Source organism: Leopardus geoffroyi, chromosome C1, assembly GCF_018350155.1.
Source record: "Leopardus geoffroyi isolate Oge1 chromosome C1, O.geoffroyi_Oge1_pat1.0, whole genome shotgun sequence".
Lineage (NCBI taxonomy): Eukaryota > Metazoa > Chordata > Mammalia > Carnivora > Felidae > Leopardus > Leopardus geoffroyi.
In genome coordinates, this window is record NC_059328.1 from 84708757 (window position 1) to 84734917 (window position 26161).

A 26161-nucleotide genomic window follows, 5' to 3' on the forward strand; every position below is an offset into this window, starting at 1 on the left:
CCTGAGCCAAAATCAAGACTCAGCCACTTAACCAACTGAGCCATCCAGGTGACCAAGGAAGTAATTTGGAATGAGGAAGTAATTAAGGTTAAATGAAGTCATAAGGCAAGTTCCTGATCTTATGGGATTAGTGCCTTATAAGAAGAGACATCAGAGAGTTCTCTCTCTCTTTCTCTCTCTCTCTCTTTGTCTCTCTCTCTCTCCCTCCCCCTCTCTCTCCACCATGAGAGGGCACAGAAATAGGTAGCCTGTCCATATCTCAAACAGAGGGCTCTCACCAGATTTGAGTCTGCTGGACATTAATCTTGGACTTCTAAACTTCTGAACTATGAGAAAATTAATTTCTTCTGTTTAAACCAGCCAATCTATTTTATTTTGCTATTGCAGCCCAAGCTTACTAAAACATTAAACTTTGGGTCCCTGATATACAAAACATAAATGGAACATATGAACTTAAAAACCAACCCATAGCCAGCACGAGCCCACTACTGATGAAGTTAAAAGACTGAGAACAAGACCTTAAGGGTTTAGCCCTTCTGCAAAAAGGGTCCCTTCTTGGCCCTGAATGAAGTTCAAAACAGGGTAAAAAAGAATAGAATTTGGGTTTGCAATCCAAGTTGCAACTACTTATGCCTGGCCTTCCACATTTAAGTTAGAATCTCATGCAGTAGGGCTCTGAGAGCTATGTGACTCTTATCTGTCTTTATATTATAAAGTTTTGGCCTGAAGTTCTAGATAAGAATCAAATAAAGAGAGCAAATTTGATTCCACCTACCGGTACCAAAAAGATAATTAAAAAGCCCTTCATAATGATATAATTCCTGATGTTCAAACCCATCTCCACTGACCTTGCCTGCTATGCTCATTGTATAATTTTTGGTACAATAGAATGAATGGACTGTACTTGCTGAGATCCACTGGGTTTTGGCTTGTTAAAGCCAAAAGCTTGTTACAGCCACTGCCCTACAGACTCCAGTCACCACAGTGACTTTAGGAGGCTGGATAATTTCATATGGTATTTGTTCATCCAAAATTGTGAGCACATCAAACTTTCTAAGAACCATGTACTGTGTTTTCAATCTACTAGATAATCAAACCCCTCCTTATTCCTATAATTAATTCTAAAGAAATAATTGCAATAATAGTGTTTATGATAAAGAACATTTGATAACTCAAATATCTAACAAAGTATAAAGAGTATATATACTAATATGTTAATAATTGTAATATAGTGCACTGTTCTGTCTTTTCCTAGATTTGTTAAATTTTACGTACTAAAGGGGCGCCTGGGTGGCGCAGTCGGTTAAGCGTCCGACTTCAGCCAGGTCACGATCTCGCGGTCCGTGAGTTCGAGCCCCGCGTCAGGCTCTGGGCTGAGGGCTCAGAGCCTGGAGCCTGTTTCCGATTCTGTGTCTCCCTCTCTCTCTGCCCCTCCCCCGTTCATGCTCTCTCTCTGTCCCAAAAATAAATAAACGTTGAAAAAAAAAAATAAAAAAATAAAAAAATAAATTTTACGTACTAAATACTTATTAATTGAGCATATGTTTTTTGAATAAAGAATATAAGATGCCTAGAAAAGGAGCCATTAAAATTTTTGGTGCATTTTTTTTTTTTTTTTTGCCTCATACCTCTTGTTGCCAAAACTGAATTCAAACACTCTACTTCCAATGGTTTTAACAAACAACTTGAAAAGCTCTTTAGTTGGCCTTGGGAAAACAATGGACCGTCTGTGTCTGGCCAGATGTATGGTTTTACAATTACAATGTCATCTTCTTTTAAAAGAATGGCTACTTAACTCAGATGAAAGGCCATTCACAAGCATGCTTTGAATAAGTGGACACAACTGTTTTGAAGCTGTTTTGGCCATTGATGCTTAATTATATTCTGTCACATGTTTTAGACTCAGAAATATGCGGACCAAAAAAAAAAAAAAAAAGGAAATAAGGCTTAACTAAATTTTAAATTTATTGAGTAACTTATCAATGATTTATCTAAGACCGAGGAATGACCGAGGATGACTAATAGTCTATGCATGTCCTCAAGTAACCTTCGACCTAATGAGAAGTCCCAATATGCATATAAACAATTATACCACAGGTGCTAGAATGGATCATGAAAATAAATACCAAGTGCTACGGGGAAGAGAAGTGAGAGAGTGACAAATTGTAAATGTAGGACAAATTGTGTATGGCTTTTTCTGTCTTTGTTGTGTCATTGCATAATAATGCATGGGCAGAGAGCCGTCTTGCTGCACACTTCTGGTCAGGACATAGAATACACTATGAATAGTGTTCCCTGCGGTTATGCAGCATGGAAGCCCTACAAAAGGAAAACATTAGTGCCTTCAGAGGTTTACAAAGACCCGCAGGTGGTGGCTCTGAATACACCACTTCCTAGCCCTATCAGTTAGCAGTGCTTTGGGTTGCAAAAACTTAAGTTTATGATTTATGAAACAAAAACATCATTATCTCAGATTCCAAAAACTGAAGACATTCTCCATTTCTTCTTGAGAAACCTATTATCAGTGCTCTGATTCTTCTTTGTGTACAGATGATCTGCTTTCTCATCCTGAGAGCTAAAGACGCGGAGGGAGAAAACACGCAGGTAATTTAGAGAAGAAGAACAGGCCAGGTAGAGAGGGAATTGGCAAGTGCAAAGTGCTCTGGCTTCCTCTCAGCATACAAACTAACCTGGGCCACTGGGTGTCTTCCTGTAAACTGCCTACTCAAATGTACTTTCTCAATTCACCTTCCCTGGTACCCATATGTAAACGACTCTTCATTCAGCCCCGCCTTTCTTCTAGCATCTCTTTACTTTTTACTCCATCACCTTCAATACATGCTATATTTATTTTCGTATTTGCCCTTATCCCTCCATTAGAATGTAGCTTCTTGAAGGGCAAGGACTTAGTCTTTTTGTTTACAGCTGTATTTCCTATGCCTAGTCTGTTCTTGCTTGTGATAGATGTTCAGTAAATATTTGCTCAATGAATGAAGGAAGGGAGGGCTAGTATAAGTGCATGGCTACTATACTACTGTCATTGTGCAGGAGCTGTCTGATTCTCTCCCATAATAAGGTAATCAAATCCAGGAAAAAACTGCAGTCCTCAGCATGCACTTTTATCTAGGCTTTTTCAACTTCCTCTGTTTCTGCTCACAGTATTTTACTTTGGGGAATTGGTTTCCTAGGACGCAGTGCACCATTGCCAATCTCTCCCTGTTGCATTTTGGGAGTTGTAGTCTCTTAAGGAATATAAGAATATGGGGACAGTTATATAAAACGTAGCAATTCCAAAGAAATGGTATAGCCTCTCAGTTTCCTGGTTTGTAAAAACAAGACAAAACAAAACAAAACAAAAACTATTGCTTTAGCCAGGAGCCATGCAATTAAAGAAGAATTTAGTTTCTTTCCATCTTTCAAATGGGAAGAATTACTTGATTTCCTGAGACAAAGCAATACAGTGTAAGTAAAGTACTGATAACTTTTCTCCGTTAATGGTAATTTCACCCTGGTTCTAATGAAAACTTTCTAACATTTCCAATGTTATGTGTTTTCATGATTTCACCATTTATTTTTTGGTTCTCACAGGTATGTTTTCTTAAAAATATGCTAAGCTATGTTATAAGTCATTACCCAGATGCTTTTCTAGCCCTCATGTTAGAAATTATAAAGTAGAGGCTAGTAAACATGTCAGAGATGCTAAAGAAAAAAAATCCTGCATCCAGTTCCTAGATTGAATTGGGTAACATTTAATTTTTCTTCCAATTTTATATCCTGTTGGCAGTAAATACATCTGATATTGATTCAAAGAAAGCATATTTTACAAATATAAAAACTTTGTCTTACATTTATTTCTTGCTTAGAGTTCACAAATTGCCTGCACACTTGACAGAAACTGCTAATTGCTTACCCAAATATCAGAATTGTGATTTTGTTGGGAAATGCAATGTGCCCACCTTAAAAACTACATTACCCAGCCCCCCACACAGTTAGAGCTTTTGCCCTCCTTTTGGATAGAGAAGCCATGCTGGTTATGGCTGGGCTGTCCCTTGTATAAGAAGAACATGAGGCCTCTGGAGACCTGCTTGCTCTTCTGCCATGTCTGAGCTGTCCTGGACAAATGAAAGCCACTGATTTCTCCTGCAATTCATAGACTGAGAAACGGCAGTTTTGTGCCTTCCCCGATACACAAGTTTACCCTTGTGCCTCAGTAACATGAGGGATTGGCAATTTCTGGGTGACTGTATGAGACTGTCAGACTCATTTCTTTAGACCCATCTTATGCACACTTTTACTGCTCCTGGGTTGACTATTGAAATGCTGAAATGTTAATACCCCTCTGAGCTTTGCAGGTAAAGTGTGCTCCCAGATTGCCAACCCATGTGAGTTTTTATTAACCTATAACCTCATAAGTGTCAGTCTAGGTGCAAGGGGTCAGAGCTCAGCCTCTTCATTGAGATCCACCAATAAATAAGCTCACTTTGCTCCATTTCTAATTTTTTTTCTTTCTCCAACACCATAGAATCTTTCTCTGGGCTTGGTAGGAGTGCCAAGCAGGATAGAGAAGTCAGGGGAAATGAGACACTTTTTCTTACTCATTCTAAATTTCTTTTCTATACCAGGAACCTCCTTTTTGTTTCACTGCAATATATTATATCTGTTCTCCAAATAAGTTAGGATATAATAGATTAGCTATTCTGAATAAAAGAATGGGTCATGAGATTATATAAACTACTGGAAATGAAAAAATGCACTAGAATATCAAAAGCCTATCTTATTCCACGTGTATTAGTCAGAGTTCTTAGGTGCAAGCAACAGAGACCCTTCCTAGCTAATTTAAGCAGAAAGGAACTTATTTAAAAAGCTGCAAGCAGACTTGGGAAAGAAGAAAGATTTTGTATACAGAATCCCAGGCAAAATCATTCCAACTGAAATAGCTTTTGCTGTAAAATGAATCATTCCAAAATTTAGTGGCAACCATTTGTTTTGCTTACAATTTTGCGGTTTGACAACTTGAATTGGGTTCTCTCGTGGGTCTGTGATCAGATAGATGCCAATGACCTGGGTGGCTCTGTGTCTGTTTGGCTAGGGACTGACTGACTGACACAAGAGGTCTATGTGATTCTCATCAACCAGTACATTAAGCCAGGCTCATCTACATAGCTGCTCAACATGGTTCCAGAGAATGAGAAGTGTACCATTCTTTCAACCTTACAAAAGACAGATATAATTTTCACCCAACTTGACTCGTAACGTATCAGCTCCCATGATACAATCTAGAATTTAATATGATGAATCTAAACAGTTGGCTTCAATTAGTTAGGATCATTTTAACTTCATGGGGTGATGTGCTGTTCAAATTCATAACTGTAAATGTAATCACTTTTAACCATTAAAAACTATTAATCCATTTGTGTGTAATAATTCTCATGTCCATTTCTCTGTTCATTTGTTTTATATTTTAAATACTCTGAGTGGCATTGAAAATTGATTTGGCACAAACATATAAGTTTTTACTTGAAGTTAATGGGCAAACTCTAAAAATAAATAATTTCTAATTTTATAGAATTCCTTTTACTGTACTATATTATTTAAAATTCACTTGATAAGGACACCTGGGTGGCTCAGTTAGTTAAGCCTCTGACTCTTGATTTCGGCTCAGGTCATGATCTCAAGGTTTGTGAGCTCGAGCCCCGCATCATGTTCTGTGCTGACAGTGCAGAGCCTGCTTGGGATCCTCTCTCTACCTCTCTCTCTCTGCCCCTCCCCTGTTGTCTCACTCTCCCTCTCTCAAAATAAATAAACTAAAAAAATTTTTTTAAATAAAAAATAAAATTGTTTTGATAGACAAAGTGCTTCTAATTAAATGAATAAGGTATAGTTTGGTAATTTGCTATGTCTTGATAATTATATTTTGATAAACTCATAAGAAATTGAGAAAACAAGTAACTCTAATGTCTAGTTAACAAATAATTTTCAAGATAGGCAAAATTCTTTTCATATAAATTGTAGAATCAAATTGTCAAGTTCCTTTAAGAAATACTTTGCAATTGTTATTGGGACTGCCTTAAGTTTATAAGCAGCTTCAGAGAGAAGTGACAATTTTGTAATATTGAGTGTCCTGCTCCATAAACATTGCATAGCTCTCCATTTATTTAGGACTTTAATTTCTCTCATTAAAGCATTTTAGCTTTTAATGTAGAGATCTTGAAAAACTCTAGCTTAATTCCTATAAAAACTTGATAACTTTTTATTCCATTGTAAATTAATACAGCTACGTCAGTTTCTTTGGGCAAGTTTTTATATGGTGTTCTCTTTCTTGTCTTTACCTTTTCAAATTTTCAAAATCTTCTGTAAATAGGACATAATTAATTTTTAAATCTGATGTACCAGTCCTCATATTTAAAATAAATAACAGTCAACTTGAAGGCCTTCAATTATGTATAAATAATTATGTAGTATATACATTATACATTGTATGTTATGTACTTTTATCTTCAATTTTCATATGTTGTTTTTATTTGTTCTACCTCGTATACTTTTCTTCACCTGATACATTGTTCTTTCCTCTTTTTACCCTCCTTCAATACAATGAAAGAATGTTAGAACATGAGAGACATATTTGATGCTTTCTTGACTTTCATGCTATTTTAATCATGTTTCTTTTTCCATCCTTATACTTTCATAAGGGTCTAATCTGCTGTTAAACCTATCTGTATAATTTTTCAATTATATAACTTTCAGATAGTTCCTCTTCAAATCTGCACACTTAAAACCCTTGAAGAAAATTTAAGTTTGACTTTTATCTCCATAAGCAGAATAAGTGTCTTTACCCAAGGATGTGTCTGAGAAATCCAATATTTGGAGTTTTTTGGGGTCTATCTATTGCTTCTGATGATTCTGGCTCATGCAAACTTATTATATGTATTGACATTTCAAATTATTTGATGGTCAATTTTATTGGAAAAAAAACATCTTTTAGACAAAGTTTGCCACTTTGTGTGATATCATCTTCTTCAGAAAGGATTTTATCCCCTTCTTCAATTACCTATGGACACTTGAAATACAGGATCAATGTTTGAGGAATCTCTATGCTGTCTCTGGGGTCCCTAGAGCAATCTTTACATCCTGCTTCCAGAATTCAGCTCTCTGAGGTGTTTGCTCATAACAGGGATAGGTTACTGCCAACTTTGGCAGTTGCTGAGCTCAGGCTCAGTTTCCCATCTTTGAAAATCTGCCCCAAATCACAGCTTGCCTCCCAGATGTGTTATTGGGTGTTCCCACCCAGTCACCCTAGTCCTCTTCACTGAAGGCTGAGTTGCCTCCTCTCCGTGAGCCCCCAGTGTCAACAACTCTAGTTCACCTTTCTGTGGCGTTCACCCTCACTAGTCCAAGATTGGTCATTTTTCATTAACTTCTTGCATGTTCAATGCTATTAGGAGGATATTTTCTGTATTTTGTCTAGCTCTTTTGCTTATTCTCAGCAAGTGTTAGTCAAGTCACCTAAGTAACCATTACCAAAACCATCTTTTTTTCACTTATATTATAAATGAATGACGGTAGATATCAAATCACAATGGCATTTAGATTCCACTGGACACATGTTCTAACAGATTTATCTAATACTATCAATATTTACAATATGCCAAAGTTTTATCATTTGTACTAATTTAAAAATACCTTAAATTTTAAGATACTAATATAGAATGGACAACGAAAAGCATTTTTTCATATTATTTTAAGAAGCATGTGAGAAAAAATCGTGTAGACTAGTGTCTGTTTTCTAAGTATTTGATTTCACATAACTTCCCTTAATATAGTGTAAACTTGTTTAGAACAAAACTGTGCTCATTTATCTCTATGCCTTCAGTACCTGGCACAGTACCATATATAGAATAGCCCTTCAATAAGTATTTCTTGAATTGTTACATTTAAATTTTTTCCCAAATTTTAAAATTGAGTTGTGTATGATGTCAATGAGCAGCTGATCAGCAATAGAAAACAACATTATTTTCATTAAGTCTAGTAATTTTCCTTTCTAATCAATACAACAGTTGGTTTCAGTATTCAAATGGCATTAAGACCAAGGTTCCATCTGCTTTTTCTGAAATATTGGTTAATTTACTCTAATTTGCATGCCATTTTAAATAACCTTGAAAGAACTCAGCACAGATTGAACAAATTAAAGATATTTGTATAATGTGGCTTTTGCCATTTTATGACATTTGAAGGTTTAAAATTTCCTCTGAATAGTATTTACAAAGGCAAATGGATGTCTAAAATTTAAATATTACATTAAAATTCTCTCTACTGTATTTTATGGTATATTAAGGAATATTTTTATTTTCTGTCAAATCTTCTGTGAAAAATAAACTATACATCGTTCTGTCTGCATTATTCCTGTGTATATGAAGTCATGTCACAAATTCACTGTGCTCTGTGAATTCACATCCACAGATATGACATTAGAGAGTCAAGACTAGATATTTCAGTGGGATAGAGGATTGTTTAAGAACTCTGCCATGAGAGCAATTGGTGAGAAATGGTATATGCCGGAAAATGTCACTGTTTATTCTGGAGACAGTAAGATCAACCACGTGGGTTCAGAGTAAAGTCAAACTAAAATTTAGAATTAGTGGGAATTAGGATAGATGGGGTGAAGGGAAATTCTGAAAGCTGTTGAATATCAGGGGTCAGCCCTGCATTCCATTAAGAATCCAAGAGAATATTTTACATTTTGTGAGCTACATAGTCTTGTGTCACAGCTATTCGACTCTGCCACTGCAATATCAAAACAGGCATAGACAACACAGAAAGCTGTGTGTGGTTGTGTTTCAGTAACACTATTTATATTATTTTTTTTTAAGTTTATTTATTTATTTATTTAGAGACAGCATGAGTTGGGGAGGGGCAGAGAGACAAGGAGAGAGAATCCCAAGCAGGCTCCACACTGTCAGCACAGAGCCTGATACGGACCTCCAACCCACGAATCAAGTAACACTATTTACAAAACCAGGCTGTATTTGGCCTGTGAGATGGTGGCTCACCAACTCCTGCTGAAGAGGGTTCCAGGACCCCAGGAGCTAACTTGTTGTTTGAAGGAACAATGCTGGAAGACAGAGAACCAAAAGCCTTACCTTTCTCTGTGGCATCCTGGCTCCGTTTGCTGCCAGATCTTGGTCCTCCACAATCCCATGCAAGTTAGCCCCAGGCCTATGAGATTCTCATGGTGACTTGGAATCCTGCACAGTCTGCAGCATTGCCCACTTGGAGACCAAGCAAGAGTTTTCTCATTTCACAATCCTACACACATCCACTGTTCTCAAAGCACAGCACCATGCCAGGGCCAAGTCCAGAGGGACTTCCAAACTTAGTTACACATCCCTCCAGAACTAGCTCTTCCTTAACAATTCTTGGGTCCTATCATTCTAGATTCGGGTCATGAAACCAGAAATACTTTTCCTTCTGGTGAGTTCCTCTTGAGAGTCTTTATGTCTCCTCCTGCCAGAAGATCTCTTGTTTAGGGACACCATAGGTCACCTTGAGAGTTGCCCTTAATTTTGATTTTTTTCACCCTTAATTGTTAAATTGGGGTCGGAGTCTGGGTCTTTTCTTCCACAAAGACCCTAGCTTTTTATAAAACTGATTCATCTGTCAACATATCAAAGAAAACAGAAAAGTAGTCCCCTGGCAACAAAAGTATGATACCCTTCTCTAAGAATAGTGAGTCCTATTCAATTTACATTTCCCTATGCCAACCCTTTTCAAAGCAGAGATCTGCTCCAAGGTGACTTCTTTCTTCTCCTATAGAATAAATATACAGTTTCGCTTTACAAAAGGAAAATTTAGCCCTGTTTAAAAGAAGCTCTTATTCAGGTGTGAGATCATTTTCTTGGGATGCAAAAAGCTTTTCCTGGAAGAGCTAGACTTTCTAAATTGAATGGAAGCTAAGTTATCTAAAATGCAAATTAGACCAATACCGCATATCTCGATTCTTTTAAATTGTCAGTACCCCATACTTCATTCTATCATTATCTCACGTGTGCTGGTCCATCACATGATCTGAAGTTCACGAATCAATATTTGTCAATCCCAGTTAACCCCAGTGAGTCGTGTACATAGACAAGATGTGGATAGTTGCAAGTAGTGAAGCTCCACAATCACTGTATATGAGGGGTTCATGGACACCTTTGTCATCACTTCTTCCTGAAAATTGTGGGTGGCAGCAAATTATGCAGTGGTAAACAACTTGTGTTGAGGTTTAATTTGTAGTATATTAGGATACATTTCAGGATGATGGCATGGTAGGATTATGGCTGGAAATCAGTTAGACACTGAGTAGTAACACCTCATACTTTATTCCCAGAGAAATGCTCTTACAATATCATTAGTATCAATCTTACAGAGTGTGTATTACACAGAAACTTTGGGTTATAAGTGACAGGAACTCAAAGAAAAGCAACAGGCACAAGTGGCTTGGAAAGGAGGTGATTATCAACTCACATAGCTGAATCTCAGAGAAGCTTGTGTTGCAGCTGTCTTTGTGGCCATTGAATTCAAGAACTCAAAACTCTCAGGAATCTGTATCTTTTGTATCTTCTTCTCCCTTCATGTCAACTTTATTCTCTTCTACTACTAGGAGACTTTCTTCATTTGGCAGAAGGAACGGGACCATGGGCAGCTTGGGACTTACACTGTCACAGCCTTGCTACCAAAAAGGGGTGAAAGGGAACATTTCCCTCTGACTCTAGTTAGAAAGCCCCTGGGAGGGTACTCCGATAGGCTCCTGTTGGTTTTATGACCATCTCTGGGCAAATATCCACTGGCAGACCATAGGGTATCATACATGATATGACTCACTTCAGTCATGTGCTCACTCCATAACCAATATGTGGTGAATTCTGTGGCAGTAAATGCCTCCATGCCTCAGGACAACATATTGGCTTGTATTTGGAGAAGAGGTCCTACCTCAGAGGAAGGGATGGATGTAAACCAAAGAACCAGATGTTTCCAATGCCTGAGATCTACAAAAGACAATTGATGAAATAATAGTTTACTCAATTACAAATCAATAACTTATATAATTCAATCTAAAGGGTGAACCAATGAATCTAAGGATTCTAGAGTTTATGAGAACCATCTCCGCATTTGCAAAGATCTGTCACTTGTGATTCCATACCTGTGTGAAATCAACTTTGCATTAATTTTGTACACCAGAACAAAGTCCAGAATTAATATACCTATTTTCCAATTACTAATGAACAAATTTTTATCAAAGATGTAATTAACTAAAGGGGTAAAAATTATTTTAAGTATATAATTTTCATGTAGTTTATATATTACTTTGAAATTAAACTGTAATTCTATTTGTTTTAGTTTAAAGTTATGCAACATCTTAATTTTAAGAACTCTATTGCTTTCGCTCTTTTCATAAGTGTTCGAGAGCACACTGTAAGGATAAAAGGGGTGTGAGTGGCAGCAAAAGTTAAGAACCACTGCTTTACATCATCTTACATTGGTTCCCATGTCTTTTAATAATTTTTTCTAAAATCTTTTGAACTCCTGTCCTAATTTTTCTTATAGTTGTTTATAAAACATAAGTGTGGTGACTGTAGTTAATAATACTGGATGGAATATTTGAAATATTGCATATTTGAAAGTTGCTAAGGAGTAGATTTTAAGATTCTTCATCAAGAAAAAAATTAATTATGTATAGGGATGGATGTTAATTAGAATTATTGCAGTGATTGCTTTGGAACGCATATGAATATTGAATCATTACATTGTATACCTGAAACTAATCTAATGTTATATGTCAATTACACCTCAATAAAAAAAACCATAATGATTATATCATGACATTCAAATTAAGAGGGAACAGAGAAAACTTTTAGTTTCTTATGACAAATAAAATGAAATTCCCAGTCCACAGAGCAGTTGAATAGCCAAGGAAACCAAGATAGATGGAAAGATACATTCAAGAGGCACTTAAGTGCACAGGTGCTCAGAGAAAAAAAAGACCACTAACATTTGGATTCTAGAAAATTTTTGGAGCTGCTAAAGCCTAGAGACAGGGCTAGAAAACTTCACAGGGAAAGTGAGTCTTCAGTAGAATTTAGGAGAATTTCAGATGCAGTATTTACAAGAGCGCATGGTTGGCTACACACTGGGAAGAAATCAGAGGATGCAGATCTGCTTGATTGGAGCACATTTCTCCGTAGCTCCAGAGGGAGGCTCAAAATTCTCATGTTGGACTAATTATTATAAAAAATTTATGCAATCAAAGGGTAATTACAGAAGGATTGAGAAAACAGGAGTCATTCTGGACTAATTAAAATAGATTCTTATTTGTGTGTCAGACACTTTTCACACTTCTTGTGAAAATTGCCAATGTGCTGAAAGTGTTGAGAGAGAAGAGAAAGGAGAGAGAATGTGTGCTTATCCCAGCAGGATCATAAATCATAAAAGCCTAAATTAATGAAAGCACTTACTCAGAATCTTTATTGTTCCAGGGTTATACCAATCACTGTAGGGGAGAATAAAAATTATGGAATTCACTTATTCAAAAAGTATTCACTAAAGTCTTGAAATGTGCAAAACACTATACCAAGGATTGTATGTTGGGTCTACACAGGGGACAGTGGAGGCTTAGACAGAAAGATTGGTGGAGGCCAGACCAAAAAAGCCCTTAAATGCCAGCCAAGTGACTGGAGAACATTGGAGCGTTTTTAAGCAAATAAGTGACATGATCAAAATTGTACTTTGGGAGAAATAAAATTAAAATCAAAATTAAAGAGTTGATCATAGGGGCTCCTGGGTGGCTTAGCCAGTTAAGCATCCAACTCTTGGTTTCAGTTCAGATCATGATCTCATGGATCGTGGGTTCAAGTCTGGTATTGGGCTCAATGCTGACAGTGCAAAGCCTGCTTGGGATTCACCCTCTCACTCTCCCTCGGCACCCTCCCTGCTTGCTCTCTATCTCTATCTCTCTCTCAAAATAAATAAATAAATATTTTATTAATTTAAAAAAATGAATAGTTGATTATAAAATGAAGATACAAAGCCAAGGAAATTGACCCAGAAGCTATTATAACATCATAGAAATAATTCTTCATTAGGAATTGAACAAAATAGTGAGAGCAGAAATGTAATGGAGAGGATGGATAGAAGAAATATGACATATGTCATTCCCCCAATTCACTCCTACAGGTGGGAATACAATATTATATTAAAATATATCAAATAAAATAATCAAGGTCATAATCAAGTGCTACATTGTGCAGTACAAAATAAGGTCCACTGTTGTTCAGACAGAGGTCTAGAAAAGCATGTGAGATGTATGTGTATTCCAGGAGATGGGAACAGCATGTGAGAGGGTTCAGAGGCAGAGTGAACATGGTCCAAGTATGGCTCAAACAAGTTCATCAGAAGAGAGGACACAGTCTGCAGAGGGGGAAATGAGGCTGTTCAACAAAGATAAAGAGTGTCTGGTAGATCATTTATTTAGAGGGGGTGTTGTATGGCAAAAAGAGCTTGGGGGACACAGCAAACTTTTGCAGGAAACCAGGCATTAATTGATGCCAATGGAAATAGGGAAGACACAAATATGAAAAAACAAATTTTCACTGGAAATTCAAAAGGATTTGGAGACTAAATGTAAGGGATGAAAGGCATGAATAAATCCAAGATGATGGCAAGATTTTTATATTGAGTTGTTGGCTCTATCTTATACTTTAATTAGTTGTTGCTTGTTACTTACCAGTAAGATAGTAGAAAACCTTTTACCCAGTGTGGCACTGAAAGAAAAGGAATAGTCAATTTATGTTCATGTATTTCTCAACCTTTTCATACATAAAATAATGTATTAATACAGCACAGTATGGTAAAGTAAAAGAAAATTAAGGGCAGCTATAGAAAACTTAGTGGGAAAAATTAATTATATTTTTACAGTGTGTAATCATGAAGACAAATCAAATTTTAGGGGAATACATTAAATATAAAACTTCCAAATAAAATCTATTCAATTTTTTTAATGAGAAACTTGAGCTTACTTCCAAAAATATGATTTTTGTAACAGGGAATGGATACATACATTTTCTGATCAAAATTTTTAATTTTGATCTCTCTAACTTTGTGATAGTTACCACTGAAGAAAATCTTTACACAAGTAGCTGTTACAAATCTAAAATCATTGCTTTACAAGCATTGAAAATATAACAACCTTTGAAATTAGATTGGACAAATCCAACAACTCTGCTTTCATTGACCAAAGTAACGTCTAAACTACTTGTGGTCACTTTTTTAAAGCTTATTTATTTATTTTTGAGAGAGAGCATGAACACAAGTGGGGAAGGGGCAGAGAAAGGGGGAGAGATAGAATCCTAAGCAGGCTCTGTGCTGTCAGCACTGAGTCTGAAGAGTGGCTTGATCTCACGAACCATGAGATCACAACCTGAGCTGAAATCAAGGGTAGGATGCTTAACTAACTGAGCCACCCAGGCACCCTTCTTGTAATCGCTTGGATATTTTAAATCCAATTAAAATGTTTATATCAAATATGTCAAAACAAAAATGGTGCTCTTATTTCCAAAATGTGTATGTGTGTGTTTAGGGCATTTTCACCCCATGAAAGTTACGTTGGGGTGAGGAAGTCTGTGGCTCACATGCTCTGCCACTGATTGTCTGGATGGCATGTCCAGTTGGTTTCCAGTTCTTGGCCATGTTCAGTGCATTGGGGTGGAACATCGATTTCTGATGGCTTGCAGCTCTCTGGGCATGCTGTTGTATGATGCTCCACCCTAACCAGAATGCTTGCAAACAGAAGCAACGTGCACTGAAGGACTTGCACAGACCCTGCCATACCCCTAAAATATAAGTATTTTGGGGGGTAGTTGTAACCCATTCTCAACACATCAGTATGTCAATGCACACCCATAGCAAAGCTCCACAATGCAACTTTTTGTTTGGTTCCTGCTGTCACCACTATGGGATATCTTGGGATTACCACTACTCTCAGAGAAAATGTATATTCCTGTGGAATGGGACTCACTAGAACTGGGTAAGTCACCTTTTATCATGCCCTGGTAGGGAACCACGAGGGACCATGGTGGGCAAAAGTCATTGATAGTAGAAAATGTAAAACCCACTTACAAATTATCTCCTGCCAGAGAATACTGTTAGGTGTTATTTTTTAAGTTCTTAAGTTAATCCTTAAGTTAATAAGTGTCTTGTGATCCCTTTGTCTTATTTAGGGGTTTTTGGTTGCAGCCACAGGCGTGGACTCTGGCTAAATTTATGAAAGAAAGAGAGAGGGGATGAGGGAGAGAGACAGAGGCAAGAATTTATTTTAAAGGATATGGGAAATTTTCAAAGAAACAGAAGAAAGAAGAAAGTCATACTTCTCAAAGGAAAAGAACATGTCACTTCTGAGAATTGAAAGACCAAAAGAAATTGCTGTTCTCTCTGCAGTTGCCATGAATCAACATCAAGAGTTTTCCATCTTGCAATCACTCCCTTCAAAGTTCCAATTCTTGGGGAATTTATTCCATTTGTTTTCACTTGGCGCCCATCCCCACTCCCCTAGTTGACCTGGAGAGGACTGAATACCTAAATTACAGCTTTGACTGCAGGAGTGGACAGTTCTTCATGAAAATTCAAGATACTATCACAAGAAGGAACAATGGGTCTTGGACAAATAAGATGTTTGTTAGATGTTCATTTTACCATTCTGACTCTTTCTTTAGGTGAGGAAACCAAGTCCCTGAGGTAAGATGTTCTCTTCAATCAATGATGAGGCCAGAATTAGAACATCACTTTCCCATCTGTCAGAACTTTCCTCATTTTGCTTCTTTTTCTCCTTCATACATTCAGTTCTTTTAACCTTCTCTCTTTTAGAAAAATGAAATAATATCTTACATTGTCTCCTGAAAATGCTATGAAGTGGGCTGGTGTCTGAGAAATACATTACTAAATAAAATATACTTTTTTTCAACCTTAAAGATAAATGTCAGACAAATATCCCAAGGATGAATACTTGCCAAAGAGCTGAAAAAGAGTTTGTATTTGGCTGTGAGCACCCAAAACCAACACATAGGAAAACTACTTCTTTCTTATCTCAGGAGTCTGACAGTTTTAATAATCATGTCAAATGCATTTTCAGGCATATTTTTTTCCAGGTTATTTGTGCCGTGAAGTACTCTGTCTTGTGAAATGTCAGAGCGCTGCATGTTCAATGGGTGCCGTTTTTCATCTGAATGCACTGAAATAGGATTTCCAATGAAAAATATTCAAGTTCTGTGAGGCATGTTAAATTGTTTTTAATGCCGCCATTATCATGAAGACTTACAACTAGCAACATTCAACACACAAGTTCTGCACTTGGCCCAAATATGGACGTACATGGTGAATGTGGAATAGAGCATTCTTTAGTTCAGGATTGTCCTCTAGTAGCTGGAGGTCCGATCACCTCTAGTAGCCTCAATGCTGGAAGTGGCTCCAAGGTCCACTCTTCCCAAAGCCGTCCTTGGCCACCACACTTAAGAAGTTTCTCCATAGTAATTACAACTGCACCCTAATTGCTTCTTCAGTAGTGTACATCACAAGAGGTAATTATATGCTTGTTACCAGAGGCAGAGTGTGTGGCCCTTAAGATCACAGAGCTTGGGGCAATCTACTGGGTTCAAAAACTCAGCTAATTTCAGTCATTGCCCTTAAATATAATAGCTAACCTCTCTGAGTCTCAGGTCTTATAACCGAAAAATATGACACAATGGTATCCAGTTCTTAAAGATGTTGTAAGCTTTAAATGAGGTAAAAGGTGCAAAGCATTTTTAACAGTGACTTGTCTATAGTGAGCATCATGTAAGTGCTTTCTGTTGTTATGGCAAATTTGTTATCCTGTGTCTTCTTCCTTTTCACGTGCATTAGACTCTCGTTTCTGTGAGGGCAGGAACCGTATTCTATTATTTTATCCAGCGGGTATCCAGGAAGAAAAGTGCCTCTTGCATAGTGGTGGGGAGGGGTCAATCAATATTTGTAGGTTGAATGGATGGACAGATGAATGGATGGACCAGTTTGATAACATCCCAAGTGCTCTCACATATATTGTCACATTTGAGCTCCCAAGTGCTGCTGTCAGGTGGCACCAACACATCTCTCATTTTATGTATTAGGAAACTGAAACTTGGAGTGACTTGCTTGAGAGCAGACTTCAACTATAAATCCTGGACTTGAGCTCAGGTCTCTGACTCCAAATCTCATTTTCTTCTGGTTCGACCTTTTACTACTTAATGTTTTCCATCTCTGAATCCTCTCTACAAGATTATTCTATAAAAGAATTTGCCTTGTTCATTGCATTGTTTTCAACATCAAAAGTTAAAGTACGTAAAAGACATTTAAAAAAAATACATCACACTCTTACTTCAATGTAAAATTATTATTGTGTTTAGTATTTGAGGGATTGTATGAGGTAGCTGGATTGTTTTGTGAAATGATTTTGGAGGGGAAAGAAAATATTTTAAAACAAGTGGGATAGAAGAAAAGAGCATCTGGTCAAGGGAGGGATAAAAGATTTACAATAGGAATTGGCTTCGAATTCTGAAGCATTTCCTGATCCTATACCATGTGGTCAGATCAAGCTGGTCCGACCACCTAGAGGAGAAGGAAAGTGCCTTCCTAATGTTTCAATAATTTATTGAATTATTGAGGTGTGGTCAGCATGCATCTCTGATATTTTCTCACACGCTTTCAGTTCTTGGCTAATAAAAATAGGGGACTATCGTTTTAGCCTTATGTTTTACCTCCTCTTTATATAGAAGAGCTGAGTTTCCAGGATGATAAATTAAAAAATCTTCCAACTTATTTTTTACCGCCACCACAAATTGCAAATTCTGTTGAGGTACTAAGAAAGTTGAAAACAGAAAACACACGCAGGAGAATTTTGGTAGTAATGAGAAGTATAGTCACTGATTAATAGCAAGATGACTGGTAAACAGGATCAACTAACAATTATTGAACACTTAGTATGTGGATGAAACCATGTTAGATGGTTTTATATGCATTGTTTATTTCTTTTCACCATACCCCCACTCACCTCCATCATTTAATTTAATTGGCTCATGCATTCCTTCAACAAATATTTACTGAACAGTTATTTGCCAGGCACAATTCCAGTTACCAGACAGGACATATTAATCTTTTAGAGCTTACACTCTAGTGGGAGATAAAGCCAATAAAAATTGACGAATAAATACTTGCTAAACTATCAGATAGTGGTAAGTCCTATGAAGAAAAACAACATAATGAGTAAGGATAAAGAGTAATGGAGGCCTGAGGTGATTAGTGCTATATAGGTGGAGTGACTAGTCCTAAGGAGTTTAAATTTGGGCAAAGGTATGAATTAAGTAAGAGGTTAAACCACACAGTGTTGACAGAAGAGCATTCCTGGATGAAGAAACAGGAAGTGCAAAGTCCCTGAGGGAGTACAAAGCTAGACTGGGACTGTCAGACCATTAAGGCATAAAGCAACATCAGTAAGGTCCATGAATCAGGCAGGGCCCCTGGATAGGGCTTTAAGAAAAATGTGAGGAATTTAGATTTTTCTCCTGGGTGTGATGGAGAGTTCTTAGAGGGTTTGGGCAGAAGAATGACACAATTGGATTTACTTTTCAAAAGATCATTCCAGCTCCTGTAAAGGAAATGATTTGTAGGACATAGGGCTAGCAAGAGTAGAAGCTGGTAGAACAGTTAAGAGGCTGTTGTGCCAGTCCAGGAAAAAGATGGTTGTAGTTGTGGAGGGTGAGGGATGGGGCAATTCATCAGCTTCGGAAGATAACACAGCTCTCTTCTGATTACTTCTGCTTTCTGAGTGAAATGAGTTAAGTCGTGAGCTGAGAATGACAAGATTTGAATAAAGAGGAGAAGGTGTGAGTTGTTCCTCGGAGAGTAGAAAGTGAACAGACTATGGAAAAATACTAGGATTGTGGGATATTAGGGCCTGTTTGAAGTTTGTGGTCATCAGTCTAATGTGAGACAAGACCACATGGCTGTGTGTTCTTCCCTACCCACCTTCAGTTGTTCCGGTGAGGGCAGGTAATTGGGTTTAGTTTGGGCTGGGATTCTGCAAGTGAAGTGTGGTGCTTAGGGAGGTGGAAATGGAGTTTTGTACAGTGGGGCTCTGGAACCCAAGCCTGCCAGAAGAAAATGAAAAAAAGAAAAAGAAAATCAGACTGTCTCCACACTGTCAAAGATCTACTGGAGTGTGCTATAGACTGAATATCTGTGTCCCCTCGAAATTCCTATGCTGAAACCCTACCCCCCCCCAAATGTGATGGTATTTGGAGGGGACATTTGAGAAGTAACTGTTCAGATGAGGTCATGAGAGAATAGGAATTGGACTGAGAATGTTGGCATTGGTGGTCAGATGCTTCAAATAGAGACTTATAAGATATTGGAAATGACCAGAGGCACATCATCATGGAAGTGAGCTATCTTTCTTATTACATAATACAGTGTTTTTTATTTGCTGTGTGTTTCCCCCCTCTGTATTACTTGACCCTTCTAAGTTGTCAGAATCATCACAAAATTGAGACCAGCCAGGCACACTGCCAACAAGGTGAAGGACTTATTTTAGATTGTTGATGTCTGAAGAGGTGCCTCTGTGATGCTGGCTTTGTTGGGGAGGTGTGATGCTGAGGTCAGAACATGTCCTGGCCTCTGGGCTCAATGGGTATGCCCACACATCTGCCCCATTGTTGCAGGGAACTCTCACCATCCCCAGACAGGTGATGGTGTTCATCAGCAGGAAGAGTCGCTGTTGCAGGGAGCCAGGGAATCTCCTAAGCAGAGAATCCTCAAAAGGGGTCGTGCCGTCCTTCCTTGATAGCAGCCAGCCTTTAATAAGTTTCCACCACGGCCTACTTTTCAGTATGGGATCCAAGTTTTAATTTCACGCAGGTAGAGGTCTGTGTTGATGCCGTGGGCCAGTGCGCAAGAGCTGGGCTTCTGCTCTCCAGCAATCCTTAAGTAAGCGTTCCTCGAGTGGCCCAGGGGGCTTTCCAGGCGGGTGTGGGTGTCTGAGCTCCTCAGCCTCTCTGCTGCAATATCCAGGGGTGCGTCCCCCCTTTTCCGATTCTTGACGTCAAGCTCTGACAGCGCGAAGCCTCGCAAGGGCGGTGGAGAGCAGAGGGAGGGTGGCAGGGAGGGGAAGCCATTGCAGCAACAGCTTGTGGGAGGGAGCTGGACGTCTCTAGGTGGAGAAAAACCGGGAGCGAGGGCCAGAGTAGGGGAGGAAGGAGACCTGCCGGTTTAGGGAGCCTCTTGCTGCAAAGAGGGGAGGGGAGAGGCGGGGGCGCTGCATGCAACGCGCTGGCTCCAGCGGTGCCCGCGGGGAATGTGACATCAGCGGCGCCGGGCGCTTGAGGCTGGAGAAGGCAGCTCGCCTCGGCTGCGCGGTGCACACCTCGCCCGGGGGAGGACGCGGACTCCGGCAGGCGGCCGGGATGTCGGCGAAGGAGAGGCCAAAGGGCAAAGTGATCAAGGACAGCGTGACCCTCTTGCCCTGCTTCTATTTCGTGGAGGTGAGTTGGTGCAGAGCCTTGGCGTAATGCAGATCTCGCTGGCAGCTCCGGAGCGAATTCGGGTCCTGGACGGTGCTGGAGGCGCGGACACTGTGCCGGGGTGCGCGCCGCTGCCCTAAAATGCCCGACCCTCCCCCTTCCCCTAGGTTTCTCCGGAGCTCCCCCGAGTGTCCCTGTGAGTGTCTGCCAGCCAGGGGTGATTATCACTAGCGGTGTCGCTGCTAGGTGGCCTGCAGGGAAGAGATACCTGTGTGAGTGAATGTGGGGCTAGTTCCCTGGCCCTCCTGTAGCGCCTGTGTGCATAGCGTCCGCGGCCCACAGGGGCCATGATGCCGATATTTTGGGATGTGTGTTTTGCGTCTACAAGTACGTATCTAGAACTCTGTGAGCTTTTGCTAAGAATGCAAATGCACACAGCCATGCTCAGAATGTATGAGGTCTGGGGATGTTTATAGAGCATTAGAATCACTGATTGCTTTATTAAAAAACAAACAAACAAACGTTCCCCTGTTATGATTTCTATGGTGCTCACATCTGCTTCTAAAATTGGGTCTGCATCCCTAGGCATCAACCTATCGGCCCTTTTCCATGGTTAACAAAAATTACACATATACGTGTATATATGTATTATGTATATACATATGTGTGTATATATATCTGTAGTATTTTTAAAATCATCATCTGATTTTGCATGATTTGTACATGTGCACTTTTTCCGTGCTGAGCAGTATTACAGATAAGCGATTGACATGGAGCTGTAGTGATAATGAACCTCTAACTTACCCAAATGCAGTATTTAAGAAAGGAACAATTTATGGGAGGGTTATAAAGATTGACAGGTACAGTGATTCCATGCACGATGGTCCATTGCATTAGGAAGACATTTTTTAAACAAGAGGTTTATTAAGTCATAGGTAAAAAAAGAGATGCATTGGGTAGGTTTAGGGAAATTAGATGGTTTTAGGCACAAATGTATGTTCTGTAATTGAAGCCTGATTGCATAGAGAATTATAAGACTATTGCTGAATTAAAAAAATCCTTCATTGGCTGTCTTTTCAGCCAAATATGGAGGTTTAGCACTTCCAAGTACAGACAGTAGACTCTGTATTTGATGATTGTGAGGCTTATCTATATTGAGGGACAGCCACAGCCTTGAAACCTGGGGGAAGGGACACTGTCAGATTGTTTCTTGTACAGAACAGTATATTTGCAAATTTGTCTTGGGTGTCCTAAATTTTAAAAACGGTTTCAGTTATCAGAAAGATGTATGTGACTTGCATAAGTCTCAGAAAAAATGATGGGTGACTCCTTCATCCATGATCCATAGGGGGAAAAAAAAGATATCTTATTTATTTAAAGTAATTAGTTGAGTCATTTATTTTTGGCCTTTCTCTTTCACAAGGGATTTTGAGGCCATGGTTTAGACAATTTTGTTGAAATATAACAGAGAGTTTTCTCAAGAAAAATGTGGGCAGCAGAGGATTCCATGATGAAAAGGGAAAATAAATAGAAAATGGGATAACTGACTTTAAGCTAAATCATGTCAGGCCACTTGTCGCATTGCTAATCCACTGTGGTTTAAAGCACTTTCATTCACGTCTGGACCCCTTATGTGTTCTAGGAGAAATCAGTTCATTTCTGGGTTCTACCTCCAGGATGGAGCACACCTGAGGTCAGCTACAAGCTGACTACATACGGATTGCGGCTGTATGGCTTCAAGGAAAATACTTCTTTGAAAGAGGATGCAAACCAGAGAATTAAGAATATGCCTTTAAAGAGTCTGTGTGTGCACGAATGCATTTGAAATGTGTCTATTGGGACAGCTGGCTGGCTCAGTTGGTAGAGATCACTCTTGATCTCAGGGTCCTGAGTTCAGGCCCCACATTAGGTGCGAAGCCTACTAAAAAACAAACAAACAAAAAACCAAAACCTGAAAATGAAGTTTGTCTCTAGGAACAAACATCTCACAATTGTTACTTTTTTTCTATGAATGGAAATAGCCCCCAAATCATTACGTTCCCTTTGACCTATTCAGATACCCTCTACAAATTCCTTAGCAAGGCAAGCTATAAAACAATTACTTGAAGACTACGCATGGAGTTTGACTGAGCATTAATGACATTACATCTTGGGGGTAACAGATTTCAAAGGGAGAGCCACAAAATTGGATTGCAAATTATCTCCCTGAAACTTCAATGCATGATGAACCACTAAAGAGCCTCTAGAAAATGGGAGAAGACATTAGTACACCAATTATTTAAGGGGTTGACAGGATGCCCTACCAGGCTTCTTTGGAATGACTCATTTTGAAACCAGTGAGAATGAGCTTTATATCTCCTTTGGAGGATGAATAAATAGCACAAATTAATATGTCAGTAAAATGCTCTAGAATAATGACACTTTGTTTTACAACATAGTTTCCCAGGACCTTAGTAATTAAAATAGAAAAGTGAAACATGAGTGAATCTTCCCTCACAGATCAGCCCAAAGCACTTATTTCAAGCCTTTCTCTGTTACTTCAGACAAAAATTTAAGCCACCTCTTTGCCAATTTCCAGAGCTGGTTTGGATTCCAGAGCATTCCTGAAATTGACCTGTCTGAATGGAAAGAGTAACTAACTGAGTGCTATTTACAGTTTGTACAAGGATGATGGCAACCATTTATGAAGCACTTAATAGATACTAAGAATAAAGAAAGCTAAATGCTTTACGTGCACCATCTCATTCAATTTTTAAAGGTTCTCATTAAGAAAGATGCCATTATTATGTCTGTTTCAGAGAAGAAGAAACAGAAACTCAGGACATTCAACAACTTGCCAGGGTTTAAAAGCAAGGCCAAAGGTAGAGCTGAGTGTTGATTCAAAACACGTGCTCCTAACCACTGCACCACCTGTCTCTCTCAACATGTTGAAAGAATATTCACGTAGGTAAAGTTACGGCCTATGGTCTCCCACTAGTAAACATCGGAACATGTAGTTTAAAGTAACGACATGTTGATAAAGATGACAGTTTTTCCTGATAACAGACCAGCTTTCCCAGCTCAGGCTGCCTCTAGGTGCAAAGGCTTGATGGACAGTGTATACTCCCCACACTGACTCACTAATTAGTGGCTAGTGTCCCCACAACAGGGGAAAGAGTGGAGACCCTGGCAGACTATGTGCAGAGTGTCAGAGCATGGAGATTATATCCTGTGGGTGCTGGCTTGAGGTGTTCAACCTCTAACATCACCACCAAACTCAATGTTAAGCAAACATTAAATTACTGGAGAGCATTAATTTTTTGTACACCTTTGGTTTATACTGCCAATTGTCTGCTGATAAAGGAGTTTATGGTTGACGGTAACTAAATACATGAATATTACATGATGACTTTAAAAACACATGATGATTTCCAGCAGGATGCCTCACTTTATGAACAAGTTTGTTTATTCGGTTTGGCATTGTTCAACTTGAAAGGAACTCTCAAGCACATCCAAAGCCTTATCAGGTTCAACAGAAAAGCAGGTTAAAAGAGAATGTTCCACTGAAGAAAAGGTTTCCTTTACCTTTAAAGTTCCAAAGCACTCTCCAACTGGTGGTTGTATCACTTACGATGACAATTGCAGCCACAGCATACCTAGAATTAGTAAAAGGTCTTTCAGGCTTCATCACCCAGTAGTACATGTGATAAAGCTGAGTGTGTGCCTAATGCATTTTCTTTATGCAAGCCATCATAATGGCTGTACCTATGCTCAGACTCACTATTTTGTTCTCATTAGTCATCCTATTTAAAGAAATGGGTTCACATCCATTCAGCATGTAATGGCAACAAATGACAAATACTTCTAAGCCCACAAGGTATATTTCTTAATAAGTAAATGGGAAAGAGATTCTTTTCATTTAAATGTTCTGCTTTATGACATACATTTTTATTATTAATCTATTGTTTATTTTATGGAGATAGAAGAGCTATGTTTAACCAACATGCAAAGATATTTTTATAGGGCTACAGATACACATAGTTTCAAATTCTTGTTCTTTGTACACACACACACACACACACACACACACCTACACACATAGTCATGCACAAACATAGGTGGAGTGAAAATATCATCTCTCTCCATTAAGCATAAAGTAATAGTATCTGAAGCCTTACATATTCGAATATTTTAAACATTGCAAACTTGAAATTATATGGATAGTTTTCACTAGTTTGAATGTTGTACTTAACAATGGGTATGTTTCAGGATTTTGTTAATGCAGGCTAATTACTATAGGGCTGGTAACCAGACAATGTGTTCAGGAGTAAAAGCCATTGTTTCTCAGTGGCTGTCCTACCTGGAGAAGTTCCAAAAGCCTTTGTTTGAGCACAGATACCCTGTATCAGTCAGAACACCATGGTCAGTCTGAACACCATGTGCAGATATTCTCGTGCCCTGACAAAACATTAATCTGATTTTTTTCCTGCCCACTGGAGAGTGTCCACAGATTCTTAGTTGTAGCAAACCTTAATTCACAAGATTTCTGTTCTAGCTCATGATCTATGTGAAAATTATATAACTCATTTGATCCCCCTGCTGAGAAATATAGCTAGCTTATTTTCTTCTACATAAACTTTGGCATCCGTAAGAAGTACAAAATCACATTTGTGCATTGCACATACCAAAATAGTAGCTGTAGGTTTCTCCCTTTTCTAGATGGCATGGAGAAAGAGTCTGCTCAAAAAAGTACTGCAAACATTGCCAACAGAGATGAGCTGACAAATCGTTCCTCCTCTTTTAGAGTCACAACGTGCAAAGTCTTTTGATGAGAAACAAGAAGGAAATGGAGAACATAATAGATTCCTAAGTTTTAGAGAGATTAAATGAGGACATTCCCACAAATACCAAGTATTTGGAAATAGGCAGAACCTGCTATTAGGAAAATCTGTGCTATTCCTAAGCACCAATGCCATCCTACTGTGTCTCCATGGCCAAGTCACTCATAATGTTCTTTGCCCTACTTTTCTCTAACAAGAAAAAAAAATATTTGGCTTCTACAAACCTCAAAGGAGATTGAAAATAATGATAATAATAATAGTAATAAAACAGAATAATCAACTTCAAACCTCCTTTATGTGACAGACCCTGTCCATATGATACCTTTAATACTGAGAACTACCCTAGGGGTTCCTGGGTGGTTCAGTTGGTTAAGTGTTCGACTTTGGCTCAGGTCATGATCTCATGGTTCCTGGGTTTAGGCCCTGTGTCGGACTGTGTGCTGACAGCTCAGAGCCTAGAGCCTGTTTCTGATTCTGTGTCTCGCTCTCTCTCTGTCCCTCCCCCACTTGTGCTCTCTCTCTCTCTCAAAAATAAATAAACATTTAAAAAAATACTGAGAAGTACCCTAGAAGGTAGTATTAATATTGTATTAAGGTAGTACCAAGAAAGTATTATTATCCCTATTTTTAATTTTTTTAAAGCTTATTTATTTTGATAGAGAGAGAAAGAGCGAGTTAGGGAGGGGCAGAGAGAGAGAGAGAGAGAGAGGAAGAGAGACAGTCCCAAAAAGGCTGTGTTGTCAGCATAGAGCACAGCATGGGTCTCGAACTCATGAACAGTGAGAT

At 38.6% G+C, this 26161-nt stretch overlaps 1 protein-coding gene and 1 long non-coding RNA gene across 2 annotated transcripts in view; one reads left to right on the forward strand and one right to left on the reverse strand.

Annotated features, from left to right (window-relative positions):
• Positions 1-10339: 10339 nt before the first annotated feature.
• LOC123598305 overlaps positions 10340-26161 on the reverse strand; it is a 51267-nt gene continuing 35445 nt past the window's right edge. The window contains exons 5-8 of the long non-coding RNA XR_006712533.1: positions 24120-24190; positions 13760-13796; positions 12492-12526; positions 10340-11024 (exon numbers count right to left, since the gene is read on the reverse strand). This is a non-coding gene — a long non-coding RNA (uncharacterized LOC123598305). The remainder of the gene's footprint in view (positions 11025-12491; positions 12527-13759; positions 13797-24119; positions 24191-26161) is intronic.
• The window catches only part of PLPPR4 (phospholipid phosphatase related 4), a 42737-nt gene continuing 36770 nt past the window's right edge, over positions 20195-26161 (forward strand). Inside the window, exon 1 of the mRNA XM_045478391.1 lies at positions 20195-20576. Coding sequence (XP_045334347.1) covers positions 20355-20576 — 222 coding nt within the window. The 5' untranslated portion in view covers positions 20195-20354. The remainder of the gene's footprint in view (positions 20577-26161) is intronic.